This window comes from Microcebus murinus, chromosome 5 (assembly GCF_040939455.1).
Source record: "Microcebus murinus isolate Inina chromosome 5, M.murinus_Inina_mat1.0, whole genome shotgun sequence".
NCBI lineage: Eukaryota > Metazoa > Chordata > Mammalia > Primates > Cheirogaleidae > Microcebus > Microcebus murinus.
Window position 1 is genome coordinate 13,507,591 of NC_134108.1, and position 19,572 is coordinate 13,527,162.

The window sequence follows — 19,572 nt, forward strand, 5'->3', positions numbered from 1 at the left end:
CTGTAATTCTAGCACTCTGGGAGGCCGAAGCAGGAGGATTGCTTTAGCTCAGGCATTTGAGACCAGCCTGAGAGAAAGAGTGGGACCCTGTCTCTCTCTCTGTCCCTCTCTCTCCATATATATATATATATATTTATATATTATTTATATATATTTAATGTATATAAATATATATTATATAAAAATATATTGTTATATATTATGCATTAATATATATAAATATATATTTATATGTTTCATATATATTATTTATATATATATACAGAGTCAGAGGAAGCTAAAAGCATAGTCAGATGTCATTGGAGGGCAGTGTTAGCCAGAGAAAGACAAGTAGAGAAGAATGTAGGCAACTTTGTTTGATGCAACTTCTTATACAGACTTCTAATGGGAGTTGTATTCCATAATGGTTATAGCACCTCTCTTATTAAACCATGAATTGAACCATTCCCAACTAAGCTAAGAACATCCACTTAAAGAAATGGTACAGTATAATTTAGTATGGTATGAGCAAACATCAATATTGACTATAAAGCTAATTTGCTCTTACACCTTTCCATATATTTTCAGGTCTGATGCGGAGAGTACAGCTGTCCACCTGGAAGCTTTGAAAAAGTTAGCACTGGCATTGCAGGAGAGAAAGTATGCTATTGAGGATCTGAAAGAGAAAAAGCAGAAAATGATAGAGCATCTGAATTTAGATGACAAGGAATTAGTCAAAGAGCAGACGAGTCACTTTGAGCAACGTTGGTTTCAGCTTGAGGACCTTGTGAAAAGGAAAATCCAAGTGTCAGTCACCAACTTGGAGGAGTTAAATGTGGTGCAGTCCAGATTTCAGGAGCTGATGGAGTGGGCAGAAGAGCAACAGCCCAACATCACGGAGGCCCTTAAGCAGAGTCCCCCTCCCGATATGGCTCAGAACCTTCTCATGGATCACCTGGCCATCTGCAGTGAACTGGAGGCCAAACAGATGCTCCTGAGATCGCTGGTGAAGGACGCCGACAGGGTGATGGCTGATCTCGGCCTAAATGAGCGCCAGGTCATCCAGAAGGCACTCTCCGATGCGCAAAGGCACGTGAACTGTCTGAGCGACTTAGTGGGCCAGCGAAGGAAGTACCTAAACAAGGCCTTGTCCGAGAAAACCCAGTTCCTCATGGCAGTGTTCCAGGCGACCAGCCAAATTCAGCAACACGAACGAAAGATCATGTTCCGTGAACATATCTGCCTGTTACCAGACGATGTGAGCAAACAAGTTAAAATGTGTAAGAGTGCACAAGCCAGCCTCAAGACCTACCAAAATGAGGTCACTGGACTCTGGGCACAGGGTCGCGAATTAATGAAGGGAATCACAGAGCAGGAGAAGAGTGAAGTGCTCGGTAAGCTTCAGGAATTGCAGAGTGTCTATGACACCGTTTTACAAAAGTGTGGTCATCGGTTACAAGAACTAGAGAAAAATTTAGTTTCTAGGAAGCATTTTAAGGAAGATTTTGATAAAGCTTGTCATTGGCTAAAACAAGCAGATATTGTTACGTTTCCTGAAATCAACCTAATGAATGAGAGTGCTGACCTCCAGACACAACTGGCCAAATACCAACATATTCTTGAACAATCTCCAGAATATGAAAACCTTCTACTTACGTTACAAAGAACTGGACAGTCCATATTACCTTCGCTGAATGAAGTTGATCATTCCTACCTCAGTGAAAAGCTGAATGCTTTGCCCCAGCAATTTAATGTCATTGTTGCCTTGGCTAAGGATAAGTTCTATAAAGTCCAGGAGGCAATTCTTGCGCGGAAAGAATATGCTTCCTTGATTGAGTTGACAGCCCAGTCTCTGAGTGAACTCGAAGCCCAGTTCTCGAGGATGAGCAAAGTCCCCACCAATCTGATCGTGGAAGAGGCTCTGTCTCTTCAGGATGGTTGCAGGGCTCTGCTGGGCGAGGTGATGAGCCTCGGGGAAGCAGTGGATGAACTGAGCCAGAAAAAAGAAAGTTTTCGCAGCACAGGTCAGCCTTGGCAACCAGACAAGATGCTGCACCTTGTCACCTTGTATCACAGGCTGAAGCGACAAACAGAACAAAGGGTTAGCTTGTTAGAAGACACCACGAGTGCTTACCAAGAGCACGGAAAGATGTGCCAGCAGCTAGAGAGACAACTAGAGACTGTAAAAGCGGAGCAGTCCAAAGTGAACGAGGAAACGCTGCCTGCAGAGGAGAAGCTCAAAATGTATCACTCCCTGGCAGGAAGTCTCCAGGACTCGGGAATTCTACTAAAGCGAGTGACCGTGCATCTCGAAGATGTTGCTCCACACCTTGACCCCTCAGCATATGACAAAGCCAAGCATCAGATCCAGTCCTGGCAAGAGGAGTTAAAACTGCTGACTTCCGCCATTGGCGAGACGGTGGCAGAGTGCGAGAGCCGGATGGTGCAGAGCAGGGACTTCCAGACCGAGATGAGCCGCTCCCTGGACTGGCTGAGGAGAGTGAAGGCGGAGCTCAGTGGGCCAGTGTGCCTGGACCTCAACCTACAGGACATCCAGGAGGAAATCAGAAAGATCCAGATTCATCAGGAAGAGGTCCAGTCCAGCTTGAGAATCATGAGTGCCCTGAGTCATAAGGAAAAGGAGAAATTCACGAAAGCCAAGGAACTGATCTCTGCTGATTTGGAACACACCCTCGCTGAACTCTCAGAGCTCGATGGAGACATTCAGGAAGCTTTGCGCACACGGCAGGTCAGTGTGATAGGACTTGGCTTTTCTTGTTTTCATTCTGCTTATTTGTAAGCAGGTATGAGAAATTTGGTTGGTTGGTTGGTTGATTAGAATGACTTCTTTAAATATTTCTTTTTTGATACTACATAGAATCACCTTCAACAGTGACTTAAAAGGATGCTTTAATTGCTTGTGCACGTGGAATTCATTTTATGTGATTTCCATGTAGACTTCATTTTTCTTCTAAGAGTGCAGTACCTCAGTGATCTCTCACCTGAGGGAGAAATAATGATACTAATAATATAATTAGTATTATATATTAGTATATTAATAATAAAATTGATTAACAATGAATAGTTAATGATGCCCTTTTTGAACTATGTGAAAACCTGGCCTTTCTAAGCACTGAGTGAAGAGTTTCCAAGTGGAGAGAGGTAAGTTAGAAACCTTGCAGCCCTGAACCTTTGTTTGTGGGGCCTCCCATTAGTTGCCCCATCTCTTCACCCCTTCTCCTCAGGGAGAGGCACCTCCTCTTCCTCCCTTCCCTATAGCACAGCAGAGGCAAGACTGGACTATTCATAATGACTTGACTTGGAGATAACAAAAAGAAATGGGAGCATGTACGGAGTTTCCCAGATTGGCCTCCTAATTGCCGCTTGCTCTCTAGTGTAGCTTGCAAATTCCATGCATTCAGCAATAAGAAGAGATTATCAATGCGCCAGGGATTACCTTCTCTAATTCCTTGGCCATTTTTCTCTATGTCTTCAGACCTTCTGAATCCAGGAGATTTCAACCAACCATTTAGGTAAAAGATAGCTTTGTTAGCTAATATAATAGCTAAAGCCTTGGAGGAAGGTACATCCGCGTTTTAATAGCAGCTATTCCATCTTAGGCAAATCACTTACATCCTTTAAGTCTCTGTTTTCTCTTTGTGGAAGAAATATATTAATGCCTCCCTCATTATTAGGTTTATCTTCTTAGCATAGGGCCTGATGTAAGGTAGGTCCCATGAATGTTAGCCATCATTTAACTTTATTTTCTGCATAGATCAAAGTTAATACTTTAACTAGTAAAAATTTTATCTCAATATATGAGCAAAATCTTAATGAACTTCATCATATATAATTCTGACTTCTTCAACTAAAGTCTGAGGACTGGAAAATAAATAGAGAAGTGAAAAGTATTTCCTGTAAACAACATTGCAACTGAGAGTTGACTATGCTTATAATTACTATTTTTCAGGCCACCTTGATTGAAACATACAGTCAGTGTCAAAGGTATTATCAAGTATTTCAAGCAGCTAATGACTGGCTTGAGGATGCCCAAGAAATGTTACAGCTGGCAGGCAATGGCTTAGATGTGGAGAGCACAGAGGAAAATCTCAAAAGCCACATGGATTTTTTCAGTACAGAGGCTCAGTTCCACAGTAACCTGCAGGAGCTCCAAGGCCTGGTAGCCAACCTGGACCCACTCATTAAGCCGTCCGGCAAAGAAGACCTGGCACAGAAGATGGTATCGCTAGGAGACAGGAGCGGCAGAATCATCCAGGACTCACATGCCCAGTTAGATCTCTTGCAGAGGTATTTAAAGTTGTTTTGTACTTTATATTTCAGTGAAATGAATTTTTGCATAGAAAATAGTAATAAACATTAGCATGTGAATTCATTCTTCTCTATATGTATTGTCATCTTCTATTGATATATTAAGTCAAATACATCTCAAGGTGTGTCTGGATTAATACATCTTTAGATATATTGTCTAATATATCATTAGACATTGACACCAGAGCTTCATATAGAAATGTGTGATTTCATGTTGCTTATTGGTTTCTGTTGGACTCTTTCAAGATGTACAACGCAGTGGCAGGATTACCAGAAAGCAAGGGAAGAGATTATTGAATTGATGAATGATGCAGAAAAGAGATTGTCTGAGTTTTCTTTGTTGAAGACTTCTTCTAGTCAGGAGGCAGAAGGAAAATTGTCAGAACACAAGGTCAGTTTCATTTTTTTAATATCCTTTAATTATCATTGTAATGAATGTTTGCAACATGATGGTTCCAGAAATAGATCAATAAATCTTAGTTTCTACCTGGGTTCTCTAAATATGATGAGGACACATTTAACCACATTTTATAGAAGTTTTAAGTTAGTTTAAATGCTATCACCTTTTTAGGTTTCTCACTGGCAATGCATAGCTAAAGTCTGAAAGAGACATTCAGGCTGGGCATGGTGGCTCATGCCTGTAATCCTAGCACTCTGGGAGGCTGAGGTGGGAGGATCTTTTGAGCTCAGGAGTTCTACACAAGCTTGAGCAAGAGCAAGACCCAGTCTCTACTAAAAACAGAAAAATTAGTGAGGCATGGTGGCACATGTCTGTAGTCCCAGCTACTTGGGAGGCTGAGGCAAGAGGATCGCTTGAGCCCAGGAGTTTGAGGTTGTAGTGGGCTATGATGAACACCACTACACTTCACCCGGGGCAACAGAGACTCTGTCTCAAAGAATAAAACAGACATTCAGAGCAATTTGCTTCTGATAAGGTGTGGCATATAGTAAATGTCAGTAAGTATTTCCTATCGATAACAGATTAATTCAGATAAAATTCAAAAATGCAATTAATTCAAAAATTAATAACTGAGTCTCTCTCATATATCATAGCAATATAAGGAAGAATGTAACATACTGAAATGTCAAATATAGTTTATTTATATTTCTGTTTTTTAAAAATGGGAAAACATCAAGTAGCAAAACTTTTGTTTTTAATAAATAAATAATTTAATAAATAATATTCACCTTACCTCTTTAAAAACATCTAAGCCTAACTCTATTAAAAAATAAATATTGGCTGGGTGCAGTGGCTCACACCTGTCATCCTAGCACTCTGGGAGGCAGAGGTGGGAGGATTGTTTGAGGTCAGGAGTTAGAGACCAGCCTGAGCAAGAGTGAGACCCATCATTACAAAAAATAGAAAAATACGCCTGGCGTGGTGGTATGTGCCTATAGTCCTGGCATTTCAGGAGGTTGAGGCAGGAGGATTGCTTCAGCCCAGGAGTTGTTTGAGGTTGCAGTGAGCTGTGATGATACCACTGTACTCTAGCCAGGGTGAGAGCAAGACTCTGTCTCAAAAAAAAGGAAAAAAAAAGGAAATGTTAAAATGAGAGTTACTATAGGAGAATAAATTGATAAGGAAACATTTTTTTTTCAAGTAATTTTGGACTTTACCCAAATCCAGAGAACTTTAAAAAAATTAGTCTCTCTTCTTTCACCTTTCTTCCTCTCCTGACCCTTCACCCCAGGCTTTAGTGTCAGTAGTTAACTCTTTCCGTGAGAAAATTGTGGCCCTAGAGGAAAAAGCTTCACAACTGGAGAAAACTGGAAATGACGCAAGCAAAGCGACCTTAAGCAGATCGACGACCACTGTCTGGCAGCGCTGGACGCGTCTTGGTGCTGTGGCCCAGGACCAGCAGAAGATACTGGAAGATGCAGTGGATGAGTGGAAGGGCTTTAACAATAAGGTAATTTCCATTATTGATGGGCTCAAGTTATTTTTTTCCTCATTGGATATAATGTATTTTGAAAAACAGGATTTTGCTTCTTTTTGAAATCAGCCTTTTGAAAGTAAAAAGGCTTTTTAAAATCTCTATTTCAACTCTGGGAGGCTGAGGCAGGAGGATCACTATAGAGGTCATGAGTTTGAGACCAGCCTGAACAAGAGTGAGACCCCATCTCTACTAAAAATAAAAAAAATTAGCCAGACGTGGTACTGCAGGTACGTGCCTGTAGTCCCAGCTACTCCAGAGGCTGGGGCAGGAGGATCACTTGAGCCCAGGCATTGAGGTTGAGCAAGGCTGACGCCGCCATACTCCAGCCTGGACAACACAGCAAGACTCTATCACACACACAAAAAAAATCTTTATTTCAATGAAAAATAAATTATGAAACAAAACACAATACACAATGGGCAATTTAGTCCCAAGTCAGGGTCAAATTAGAAAACCAAGCAATTACATTTTGAAAAAAGGACAAATCCATTTTGCTCCATTTGTTTTCTCACCTGGTCTTGAAAAAGTACAAAATAATTTTCCTTTGCCATGTAAATGAGTAGAAATTTAACTAATTTTCCAAATCTTATATTTAGTTTCTTCTGTCTTTTAAGCATCCAGTATTTTAAGCCACGTCTTCCTTTATAACTCAAAGGCACACATTTATGTTAACTTAAATATTGAAAAAAATTTTTCATTTGTTTAGTTTAAAAAAATTTTTGCTTGTAACTCTGACTCAGGCAGGGAAAGTAACCTAAACATTTGTACCCTAATAATATTCTGAAATAAAAATAAAAAAATCTAAAAATCTTTTTTTCTGTATTATACATAGTCTTTGATTGCTCTGATATTTTGAGATTAAAGCTTTAAACGCAGAGTTATAGAGGTGGTTTTCTCTTTCATGTTAAGGAAATTTATCATATTTAATTTCCTGAAATTTAGCATTTACACCATCATCTTGAACATGCTTCAGTGCACTAGTGTCAAATGTGGCATTTATTAGAATTGTCGTATTTCTTTTTTCAGTTTATTTATTATTTAACTTCATGGTATGTACGTTTTAACAGGTTAAAAAAGCCACTGAAACGATCGATCAGCTGCAAGATAAACTACCTGACAGTTCAGTGGAGAAAGCCTCAAAAGCGGAACTCTTAGCTCTTGTTGATCATCATGACACATTCCTTGTGGAGCTGGAACAGCTGCAGTCCACGTTAGGCATGCTGCGGCAGCAAGCACTGAGCATGCTCCAGGACGGAGCCGTCCCTTCCCCTGGAGAGGAGCCACCCTTCCTGCAGGAAATCACAGCAATGCAGGATCGGTGCCTGAAGTAATTATACACCTGCTTTCATTCTCCGTTACTAACCTGGCCTTGAACCCAAAGGACAAGTGTGGTTCTTGGGTGTGGGGGTGCTCTATCATGCCACCTTAAAAATGTGGGAATCTGTTCCCATCATCCGTGCTTTTCAATTCTCTTAACTCTTCAGTCATTTGTCTGACAATATAGCTGGTAGAACTTAGACATACAATGATGAGCCAAATAGATCCATTATTTACCTTCATGCAGTTTACAGTCAAGCAGCAGAGATAGGGCAGCTAAAGAAGCCATTTCAAGTGTGAACAGGGAGCTAAGGGAATCCTAAGCAGAGACAACTGACGAAGGAGAGAAGTCAAAGAAGGCAGTCCTTCAAAAGAGGGATTTGAACAGAAGACAGAGCAGACTTGAGAGAGGCATTTGGTGGGAGCATGTTGCAAATAAAGGAATGACATGTAAGGAAGCTTAGGAGTAAGCAGGTCACTGTCCAGGAGCTCCTTGGCTGGTGGGGAGAGGAAGGGTGATGCAGGAGAAATGAAACTTGAGAGGGAAATGACTGAGAGCTATTTAGAACTTGGGTTTGATAAAGCTAGGTAAGTCATTGGCTATAAGGGATGACAGGGACATAGAAGCAAGGTAAATAATAGCCAGTGAATGGCAATGAATTTAGTAGAAAAAGAAAGTTAATTTTCAAAATACATAGCCAGCCTGATTCACTTCCTGGACCACAGGAAAAAGTCATTAGATAATTTAATTCATATATTAACTGATATTAGCTCATACATGTGCCACATTTATATCTTTCAGTTATAAATGATGTCAGGGTAACCTGACACCATTTATTTAAATCTTTTAATCAAAGTTACATTAATTCGAATAAAGACTTGAAATTTGGACATTATTAACATTATTAATTTGTGAAATTTCTGAAGCTTGATTCTTTCTTCAAAAGATTTTTTTCTAATAGCCACAAATATTCCAATTATACATTACTTTTAAATGCTGGTGACTCTACACCATTTGAGTAGATTTCCAAAGAAAAAGTAAATACTCAAATAACCTCTGAGCTACTTTAAATAAGAAAATTAATTGTGACTTAGTGGCATGGGAGAAAGTCAACTCTCAACTTTTCAGGGATAAATTATTCTTTTCATATGACATATATTCTTCTGTTATGCTTGAACTGATATTTTACTGAAAAATTATTTGGCAGTTTTGGGGAAGTGACCTTACTTGGAAAAAATACTAGATTTCCCTTTCTACATATGCTTTGGATAAAAAGATGTTGTGTGTTAAGGGGTTTCTTTCATTTCAAAACAGCTTCTTTTTTTTCCCTTTAATGTTTCTGAAGCATGCAGGAGAAAGCGAAAGATAACAGAAAGTTGGTAAAGCAAGAACTGAAGGACCGAGAAATAGTGGAGACTCAAGTCAATTCTGTGAAATGTTGGGTTCAGGAAACAAAGGAATATTTAGGGAATCCCACAATAGAAATAGATGCTCAACTTGAAGAACTTCAGGTACAAATACCTCCTCATTCCCTATACCCTTCAATTTAAAAAAAAATTTCCTGTTAATTTAATTAGATGCACTTGTTTCCATTTAATGAATATTGAATTATAATACATTTCAGAAATGTGTTATATGAAAGACATTTAGTATTACTTCATGAGGTTTTCTTTTATTTTGTATAAAGTGGACATGCTTCATATTCATATACTAAAGGAAAGTTTAGTTTTCTTTTAATATATTTCTCTAATTCCACACTTAATCATATATTGATGAACAATATGTAGCCTTCTTCCTATACCTGTGGAAATTGGTTTCCTTATCAGGCTCCCAGAAATTTTTTATTTTGATTTTTTCTTCAGATTCTCCTAACGGAAGCCACAAGTCACCGACAGAACATTGAGAAAATGGCTGAAGAGCAGAAGAATAAGTACTTGGGTCTTTATACTATACTGCCTTCTGAGCTCTCCCTTCAGTTGGCTGAAGTGGCATTGGACCTGAAGATCCGTGATCAGGTAAACCCATGATCAAGACAGAGTATCTTTCTATTCTTTTGCAAGATTAATCCTTTTGTATGAAAATGTTTGACTTTCATAGTCATATCTTCTTGGAAACAGAGTTTAAAAATAGGTCACTATAAAACAGGAATATTAAATTAGAGGTCTTATTTGTGGGCAAGAAATACATGAGATGATCATAGATATGAACAGTAATGCCATGTATTTAAAGATAATTTACCTGCTTCCCCTCACCTTTACAAAATGACTTAAAGAAACAAACAAAAAAAGATATATTACATGTGTTCAACAAATATTGAGTACACAGAATCTGCCAAGCATTCTTCTATCTGTTAGTCATGTCACCAGTTCAGCAAGATATAAGTTAACTAGGTGAAGATATTTGAGGAAAGGGAAAATCAAAGTAAAGAAATGGAAATATAATAGGTTTTTAGGACTTTCTTGGTGGCTTAATTCTAAAGCCATTAAAGTTTATTTAAAACCACTCTATATGGGACAATGAACAGATATACTAATTCTAAACTGCTACATGAAATGGAAAGTAGTATCACATTGTGTGAACTATGAAGTTCATATGAGTTTGCTGTACTTTTTGGGATCGCCAATATGTTGAAAAGTGTTTCAAAAATCTCATCAAAATCCAAGTCTACTGCACCATGATTTTGCCTAAACTAATATATGCTGTTTTCTATTAAGTATTTAATTGACTTAATACTTCAATTAAGTATTTAATTGACTTATTTAGCTTTTCTTCTTAGACATTGGAAGGTCCATTTGGAAGAATGATTTGGCAAGTTCAGATATTTAAAAAAAGAGGATTCAAATTTAAGTTTTCATTTCTCTGGATACATTTCTCCATAATAGAGTTTTTATATGCATTCCGTTTACTTTGGTTCTCAAAATAATGAAGACCAAAAAGTATTCTTTTAATGGTGTGCTCCCTCCCTACCAAAGAGGTTTTTTCTTTTGTTTGTTTGTTTTTTTAAGGCCTTTCATTTATATAAAGAAACATTTCTCCTCTGTACCATCTTCTCCACAGCATTTTATTCTAAGCAACGGTATGAATGTTTGTTATCAGATCAAATCAAAGCCACTAGGATTTGCAAATGTTAAGTTATCTTTTTGCATCCTCCTTTCCATTGGCCATGCTTAATGCTTTGTTGGCACATTACAGGGAGGCAGTTGGAAAGTTATGAAAAGAGTTAATGGATCATTAACAGCCCCTTATAAGAAGGTTCTTGGAAAGAAATCCATGTGTCTCCAACTATTTGGGAGGATTTTCCATTTTATGAAGAAGAAGCCTTAGAGGAGTTTGTGGGCTCAAAGTCACAAAGTTAGTAAATGGAGAAGATAGCATTCAAACTCAGGTGTCTATGTGGCCGTCTATAATGAGTATTTTGTAAATATTTGATAAGTGAATTGCTGTACATGCATTGCTTGTTCCTTTGCCAAAACAGCACAGGAACTATAAAATTCATAAGAGTGTGCCATACTTTCTTGTGGGCAGTGTATGAAGACGGTGGGAAGTCAGGCATCGTGGAAAGCCAGGAAAGCTGGTAACTAACTGCACGTGGCTGGTTGGACCAAGCACACATCAAAGCCAAAGCAGCATTGACAGCCTAAATGTATCTCATCAACATCATTTGAGGTTTTTGTATCGTTATCCGTTTTTTTTTTTTCATTATCCGTTTTTAACCATAGTTGGCTTTGTTGTTCTCACTGATTATTTAGATCCAAGACAAAATAAAAGAAGTTGAACAAAGCAAGGCCATGAGCCAGGAATTCAGCCAGCAAATTCAGAAGATAGCCAAAGATCTCACAACTATTCTAACAAAGCTGAAAACAAAGACAGATAATTTAGCTCAAGCGAAAACCGACCAAAAGGTAAGGAAGTATAAGTAGATATATAAGAAGTGCTACTGAATGAGTTAAATATTTTTTTTGGAGTCAGTATTATTTGGGGATGTAGAAAAAAGTATCTTTATTAGCACCCTTTATTAAAACCAGATAGTAAAAGCAGACAGTACAGAAATTTTGTAACTATAATAGCACAGACCCACTTATATTTATGATTGAATTACATTATTATAATAAATATATATTCATATATGTATAAGAGAGAAGAATGTAAAAAAAAAACTAAATAATGATTTAGGAATGCAGATCTGTAAACTCCAAAGTAAATTAAGTTCTTGGTGGTTAAACCTGTGTTCTCATTTTGTTGATGAGTGAAATGACTCTAATCCTTTTTGGGTGGGGCAGAAGGAAAAGGTTAGCCCTCTCACGCAGCCCCATAGGAAGTAAACACCAGGATTACAACACATCCTGCTCTGCCTTTCCAGGCGAAGAAATATAAGTGACCTAGTCATAGTAGAATTATTCGTTATAATATTTGGCTTTGACAAAAATCAGTCTGATTCGGAAAACGTAGAGACATTTTTCTTTGTAGTCTAATGTTTTTTCATCTTGATGACCATGTAGGTGCTGGGAGAGGAATTGGATGGCTGTAATTCAAAGTTAACGGAATTACATGCAGCAGTACAAAAATTCTCGGAACAGCATGGCCAGCTGGGTAAGCCACTGGCCAAGAAGATAGGAAAACTGACCGAACTTCACCAGCAGACCATTAGACAGGCGGAGAATCGGCTCTGCAAGCTCAGTCAGGTATGTTTTCCAGGCCAGTAATCAAAATTCTCTAAGGCAGAAACTTCCATGCTATGGTTTTCTCGCTTGAAAATAAATAAAAAGATAACATTGACAGCAATGTGAGTACCTTAGGAGTAGCTTATTGCCTACCACACCTGTGTTCCTAAGATTTATATGTAAATCCGAATTTATTTCACGCTCAACCATATTATAAATTTACTATAAATAGACTTGGAGTGGATATTTTGTAAACTGGAGAAGTATTTTATAAAGTGAATATTCATCCATGAAGATGTTTTGTAAAATGAATTTGGGGTGCATTCAAATATCTTTAAGTAATCTACATACATATTAGCTTGCATTTACTTAATAAGTTCAGGTCACACATCCATCATAATCGTTGAGTATAGACTGGACTTTTGCAAATCAGTTAAGTATTATTTGTATAATCAGGGACAAGTTAAACTAGGAGTTGGTAACCAAGGAATTATAGTACTGAAACTTGGCATGCTCTAATTCCCCCCCACCTCCTTACCCAGTGGAGTGTGGAAGAAGGGGCAGAGGAAAGCCAGACAGAGGAAAAGGAGATGAGAAAAAGAGGGATTATGCAAGCAGATTAAGAATTTGGGATTTACCCTAAAGTCACTGAGAAAACTTTGACAGATTTTCAACAGGGAAATGATTTTTTTTATAACACCTCTAAGTGGCACTGAAATTATAACAGTCAGCCCTGAGGACCATTGCATCCAAAGAGACGGACAGAAGACTGATTTCTAGCTCAAGAAGCAGAGTTTTCATTTGTTATCTGAATGTTAATGATTTTTCAGGCAGCATCACATTTAGAAGAATACAATGAAATGCTTGAATTAATTTTGAAGTGGATTGAGAGAGCTAAAGTCTTGGTACATGGAAATATTGCGTGGAATTCTGCAAGCCAGCTTCGGGAACAATACATTTTGCATCAGGTAACTTGAGGATAAGCAGTTTTCAAAGAGTAACAAAGAGCAATTTGATCTAATTGCTTGGCTGACAAAAGATTTAGAAGGCCATGATGAAAAATTGTTGTAGGTACCAGATAAAAAGAATGCTAAAATAGCCCTAATGTGTCGTCCAGTGGTTTGACAGGAAGTAACTACCCATGAGATTTCATGAGATTATATAAATAAATATCCTCTATGTTCCCTAGACTTCCTTTTCTCGAAGACCCAAAACAGTCAGCCCTATAGGACTCCTTTTTTCTTTTTTGTTTTGCATCTTCTTTGAAACAATTCCATGCAGAGATATGGTAGGAAATTCTTCCCCATGAAGAGTTATAGTAAAATGTAGAAAGATTATAGGCTCTGCACTTAGAGTGACAAAAAAAACTCTACCATTTTAGGGCTGTGTGGTTGGGAGCAGAATACTTGGCCTCTCTGAATTCTGTCTTCTCATCATTTACATACAGATGTAAATAACATTCATATTTCAGACTTGCCATGAGGACCAGACAGTTTAACATCTGTAAAGCATCTACCTGGCAGGTGCAGGCGCTCAATAGGAGCTCTCACATCTCCTTCCCTCAGCCTCCTGCCTGCTCTGCTGTCCGGCCCCAACAGAAGGTCGGGTCAGCTGGGAAGAAGCCATGAGGCCGCACCACGTGCAGGCTGCATTACTTCATTTCCTCTGAAGTTATGTGACAAAAATGTTCCTTTCCTCTCACTCACATCATCCAGGAAATTCTGTCATCCTTTCATAACTTAGGCTTGAATTAGATGTAGTTATTTAACAGGATAGTTATCTTGCAATGAAATATAGAATGACTTTATGATAAGTTATGTGGATATCCTCAAGTATTCTAGATTTTCTCTCTGGTATGATTTATGTATACTTGTAGCTTTTAAATTAATCCTCTTTTCCATTCTATCATTTACAGTATTCTAGATCAAAGCCTCTTTGCCCCCTTTTTTGGAATACTTAAACAGCTCCTCGTTTTTTTCCTGAATCCACACTCTTCCTTCTCTGATCAATCTTGTGCACTCCTCTCAAAATATCTTCCCTAAACAACTCCAATCTTTTGCTTTAAGATATGCTTATATATTAACAGACAAGTAACAATTGACTTGGAAACAATGAAAAGATATCTAACCTCATTAGAAATTTAGAAATGCACATTAAAGCAAAAAGAGGGAGAGAGAAAATTTTAACTTTCAGTTAAAAGTGTTTTTTACAAGTTCATATTGAAGGAAGTAAGAGCTCTCAAACACTGCTGGTAATCTGGTAAAATCTTTTTGAAAGATAATTGGCAAAATATATGGTGGTCATCAGAAATGTTACTACTCTGATATGTTGATTATCTTTTTCAGACTCATTATTATGTCAGTAATCCAAAATGTGGAAAATATTTTCTGCAGGATTAATGACAGTGGTAAAATTTTAAAGAAAACTTAAATGCCAAATAATTTTTCTGAGTAAATGCATATAATGGAATGTAATATGGTCCTTTAAGTGATCATGAAGATTTTTTTTCCCAATGGCTTTTGCATTCATTTATTCAACAAACATGTATAGAGTACTTTCCCAAAGTAGGAATTTTGGTAGACATTTGGAATACCAAGAAAGTTCTCTGTTGCTGCCCAAGGAGTTGATCATTTAGAGGAGGGAACAGATGAAAAGGAGGCAATTAGAATACAGCCCACAGGAATATGCTCAACCCAGATGGACCACCAGGGTTAAAGAGGAAGGGGAAGCCTGCTTAGGAAAAGGTGATACTGGGCTGAGCCCAGAAAAACCCCACAGCCTACTTGTTATGGAATGTATTTTAGATAACGCAGGAAGACCTAGCACAGTGAGGGGTGCTCTTTTTGGTGCCCTGGGACTCCTTTTGGTCCTGGAAAGAGGGATAAGAGATAAGAAAGACAGATCCTGAAAGCCTGTTAAGAATTTGGACTTTATCCTAAAGTCACTCTGAAGCCTTTGAAACAGATACTCTGGCAAGTGACAATTCAGACTTGAATCTTAAGAAAGCTGACTTAGCAGCCTGTGGACAACAGATTGCTGATGGTGAGACAATGTAAGAGGTGGTTTCGATATTCCAGGAGAAAATGACAAGGCCTCTCTTTGGAGATTGAGAGGAGAAGACAAAATCAAGAGATATTAAGGAGCTAGAATCCCTGATTTGGAGACTTTGGGACATGGGAGAAAGGGAAGTGTCAAGGATGATTCCCAAGGTTATAGGACTTGGGCAGTTGGGTGGGCACAGGGGAAGGGGCTTCAAATACTGGGGTCATCCAGCACAGACACTCAGGAGGGAAGGCAGCCTGTAGACATTGTTCAGGTTGTTCTCATCTGCCTCCTTTAGGGATTACAGCTGCCTGAGTTTATTCAAAAAGAGTACACAGTGAGAAAAATCTGTGTTCTAATATCAGGTGAGAAAGAAAGATGGAAAGCCATAGGTATATTATGATCTCTATCACCTAAAAATATTCCCAAATGTATCAGCAGTTATCTCTTAAAGTCATCTCTGGGTTATGAAATGATGGAATATTTTTATTTTCTTCTTTATATTTTCAATATTTTCTAAGATATATATTTTCTATAATATATATGTATTACATACATTGGGAGAAAAGAAAGTACTTTATGTTTTAAAATAGAGTCTATTCCAAAAATAAAAAATAAAAATAAATAAACAAAATAGTCCATTGCTTAAAAATAATCTCCCATCTCCCATTTCTGCTGTTTACACATCACATACCCCACTAACTGCACATTCAGTGCTCATCCACCTCTTTGCCTTTGCATATGCTGTTCCCTCAGTGTGAAATATCTTTCCTCTTTCTCCCCATCTGTCAAACTGCAAACATCCTTCTGACTGAGCTCAGATGGACTCTTCCAAGGGCCCCTCCTCCCAACTGTCCAGCAAATTGGAGCACATCTCACCTGTGTCATCCCTTAACACTGGCTTCTCTTTCGCTTTGTGTTTTGTATAATGTATCTTATATGGTTATTTACCCATTTGTATTACTGCTTGACCCAGTTGATGATAGCATTCTGAATGGCAAGGGCTGTGTTTCTTCTTCTCTTGATATTGCAGGTAGCTTCTACTCCTTTGTCCCACTTAAAGCAAGTGATCCATGGTTTTTGTTTGCAATGCTCTTAATTTTCTTTTTTTTTTAGATTAATATGCACTTAGGTCTTAGATATAGAATAGGAGAGCTGAAAAGTACTTCTTTAGTTTAAATATGGGAAAAGTTAAACCCAGAGACATGATTAAGACACCCAAGGTGTTTGATCTTTGCCACTGCTGGAATACTCAGGTCCCGACTCTCAGAAGGGGACAGCTTGGGGTTGATGGAACCTGAGCCTCATGGCCCCACACTTAATAACACATGGCCTCTGCATAGTGTTTATAGTTCCTGAACTATGATTTGTTTTTTGTTTTTTTGTGTGTGAGAAAGGGATAAGAGTAGGTGCCTACCAAGTGGAGAGTGGGCACAGGGTGTGAAGGTCAAACACAATAAGGTACACCCAGAACCTACACAGAGCACTTTATACCTCACCATAGTGACTACCTATACCTCTCTGTCTGCCTGTCAATGTCATGAATATTGACAATTCACTCTAGACCCTGCTGGAAGAATCTGAAGACATTCACAGCGATCTGGAAGCAATGACTGGGAGATTACAGTGCCTCACTAGCGTGTACTGTACAGAAAAAATGTCCCAGCAAGTGGCAGAACTGGGACGAGAGACTGAGGAATTGAGACAGATGATCAAAATTCGTTTGCAGAACCTCCACGATGCAGCTAAGGTAAAAAAAAAAAAAAAGAAAGAAAGAAAAGAAAAGAAAGATAGAAAGTCTATCATTAAAAGAAGATGGTAATATGGCAATGCCACTATGGAAACACAATGCTCACTTGTAATATGGTTTCTTGGCTGTAATGTTTTTCTTCACTTATGATTTTAATCTTCAAGTGCAATATATTGATAATCAAGTGGTTTTTATTCTCCAGGATATGAAAAAATTTGAAGCGGAGCTAAGAAACTTGCAAGCTGCTTTGGAGCAAGCCCAGACAACCCTGACTTCTCCAGAAGTTGGACGTCTTAGTCTCAAGGAGCAACTCTCTCATCGACAGGTAAACAAAAACAACTTAGGGTGAGCGGGTGGGGGCCTATACTTTAAAAAAGAGGATAACAAGGAAAAAATGCTTCTTAAACTTGACATTGTCTAAAAAACATTCCTTGCAAAATATTCGTAACATGTGACATAGCTATATGACTTACTAAATATCTTTTGCTTACGAAATAAATATTAAATCTTTGAACTATAAAATCGCACTTTTCAGCATTTGTTGTCGGAGATGGAGTCACTAAAGCCAAAGGTGCAAGCTGTGCAGCTCTGCCAGAGCGCCCTCCGGATCCCCGAGGACGTGGTGGCCAGCTTGCCGCTGTGCCACGCGGCTCTGCGCCTGCAGGAGGAGGCCAGCCGGCTGCAGCACACGGCCATCCAGCAGTGCAACGTCATGCAGGCAGGTGCCGCGGTGCCCACGCCGCATGGCAGTCGCGCATGAGTCACGGCTCCTTTTCTTAGCGTTGTGTGGGCTCAGCCATCAAAACACACCCAGAGTGTTAAATTTGACAGGCTGTTGTGATTTTATAAAATAAGATTAAAATACTGTCATTCGGATCACCTACAAAAAAGCCTAGGGAAAGCTATGTAAAAAATATCCTTCGGTGAAAACTATCTTGTAGTGATATTTTCTACAAAGAACAACTCACAAAGGTTAATTTCATATGCTATTATACATTTTTATTTCTTCTTATTCACTTCAAAATCATCTAGAACCTAGTACTATGGGTTAACTGTTATGTTACAGAAATTTTTTTTCATTTCAACTTACTGAGGTATCGAATGAAATTTCTTTTGAGTGTCTAAAAAGTGAACTCAAGTTTAACTCTTAGTCTCTTCACCTAATAAGAGAAAATCATTTACCGTGGAGAAATGACACTATTTGCTGTATATCTCCTTTCAGGTAATATTTCCTACTTTATCCAAAAAAACTGCATAAATAGCTTCTGATTAAAATCGATAGTGGTCCATTTGGCCGACTATCCTTGCTTCTCACGGTATCTTGTAATTTGTTAGAAAGTAAATTCCTGGGTCTAGAAGTCATGGGTAATTCATGTTTTTATCCCCTACTGCAGAGCTTAGTCTAGTGTCTTGCTTATATGTTCTTGAATGGAAAAATGAAATAATCATGTTTTCCATACTGCTTGCCACCTTCTGACCATTATGTTCCCTCCTCAGGATAATATGAGTAGGAAGAAGAGAGCATCCTAACCACTGAACTATTTTTGTTTCCATCAATAACTGTGCCACAGTGTTTTAGAGAGAAATCCCTGAAATATCTCAGTTAAGAATTTGAACCATCTAGGGATTTTACCCATCATTTCTTTATTCTCTAGACACACAGGTGAATCTGAGTTAGCATTCAGTTTAGCAGACGTGGTACAGAATCACTTAGCCACTTATTGATAGTGAAAGGAAATTACGTGTGTGTGTATGTGTTTTTTTTCCAAAGGAGGCAGTGGTGCAGTATGAACAATATGAACAAGAAATGAAACATCTCCAGCAACTGATAGAAGGAGCTCACAGGGAAATTGAGGATAAACCCGTGGCCACCAGTAACATCCAGGAGCTGCAAGCCCAGATTTCTCGGCATGAGGTGAGACCAGAATGTAGGCAGAATACCCAGGGCAGGAAACTGGCTTGATTAGAATATACGAGGGCCAGGCAAGGTGGCTCATGCCTGTAACCCTAGCATTCTGGGAGGCCAAGGCAGGAGGATCGCTTGAGCTGAGGAGTTCGAGACCATAATATATGGTTGGTTTCTGGTGAATAAAAGAGAAAAATTTCCCCTGTCCTGTATGGCTTGATTAGAATATATGGTTGATTTCTGGTAAATGAAAGAGAAAAGTTTCCCTTGTCTTGCATGTAGGGTATTCAGTTCTTGGGCAGCCACTTTGACCGTCTTTGCATCTTGAGTGCAATTTTTGCTGATTCAGCAACATGAGTCTTTCCCTTGATTTTACAAACTCTTAAAACGTCTCCACTGGGACCCACTGATTGTCTCCTGAACCCAGAATTCCATGGTTAATACACTAAAACACGGTCTACTTCCTGTTTTTAAAAACTACCAGAAAAAGCAATGCTCACCAAGCTTTGCTACATTGATCGCCCTCTTAACAAAGGAGTATTTCATAGTAAAAAGAAAATTTGTTCTTTCAAATAGTAAGTCATTTCAGTCCCTTACACCAAAATCAGAGGATGGTCCATGTTGTTTACTTTACTAATTTTCAGACTGGG

At 38.5% G+C, this 19,572-nt stretch overlaps 1 protein-coding gene across 6 annotated transcripts in view; it reads left to right on the forward strand.

Moving 5' to 3' along the window:
- Positions 1-19,572, forward strand: part of SYNE1 (spectrin repeat containing nuclear envelope protein 1) — a 438,352-nt gene that overhangs the window by 258,050 nt on the left and 160,730 nt on the right. For all 6 annotated transcript variants that reach the window (XM_076002855.1, XM_076002857.1, XM_020287266.2 and 3 more), the window contains 14 exons: positions 568-2,728; positions 3,950-4,287; positions 4,555-4,699; positions 6,000-6,218; positions 7,313-7,572; positions 8,909-9,074; positions 9,426-9,578; positions 11,313-11,465; positions 12,063-12,245; positions 13,055-13,192; positions 16,831-17,016; positions 17,219-17,341; positions 17,552-17,734; positions 18,788-18,931. In XM_076002855.1, coding sequence (XP_075858970.1) covers positions 568-2,728; positions 3,950-4,287; positions 4,555-4,699; positions 6,000-6,218; positions 7,313-7,572; positions 8,909-9,074; positions 9,426-9,578; positions 11,313-11,465; positions 12,063-12,245; positions 13,055-13,192; positions 16,831-17,016; positions 17,219-17,341; positions 17,552-17,734; positions 18,788-18,931 — 4,552 coding nt within the window. The remainder of the gene's footprint in view (positions 1-567; positions 2,729-3,949; positions 4,288-4,554; positions 4,700-5,999; positions 6,219-7,312; positions 7,573-8,908; positions 9,075-9,425; positions 9,579-11,312; positions 11,466-12,062; positions 12,246-13,054; positions 13,193-16,830; positions 17,017-17,218; positions 17,342-17,551; positions 17,735-18,787; positions 18,932-19,572) is intronic.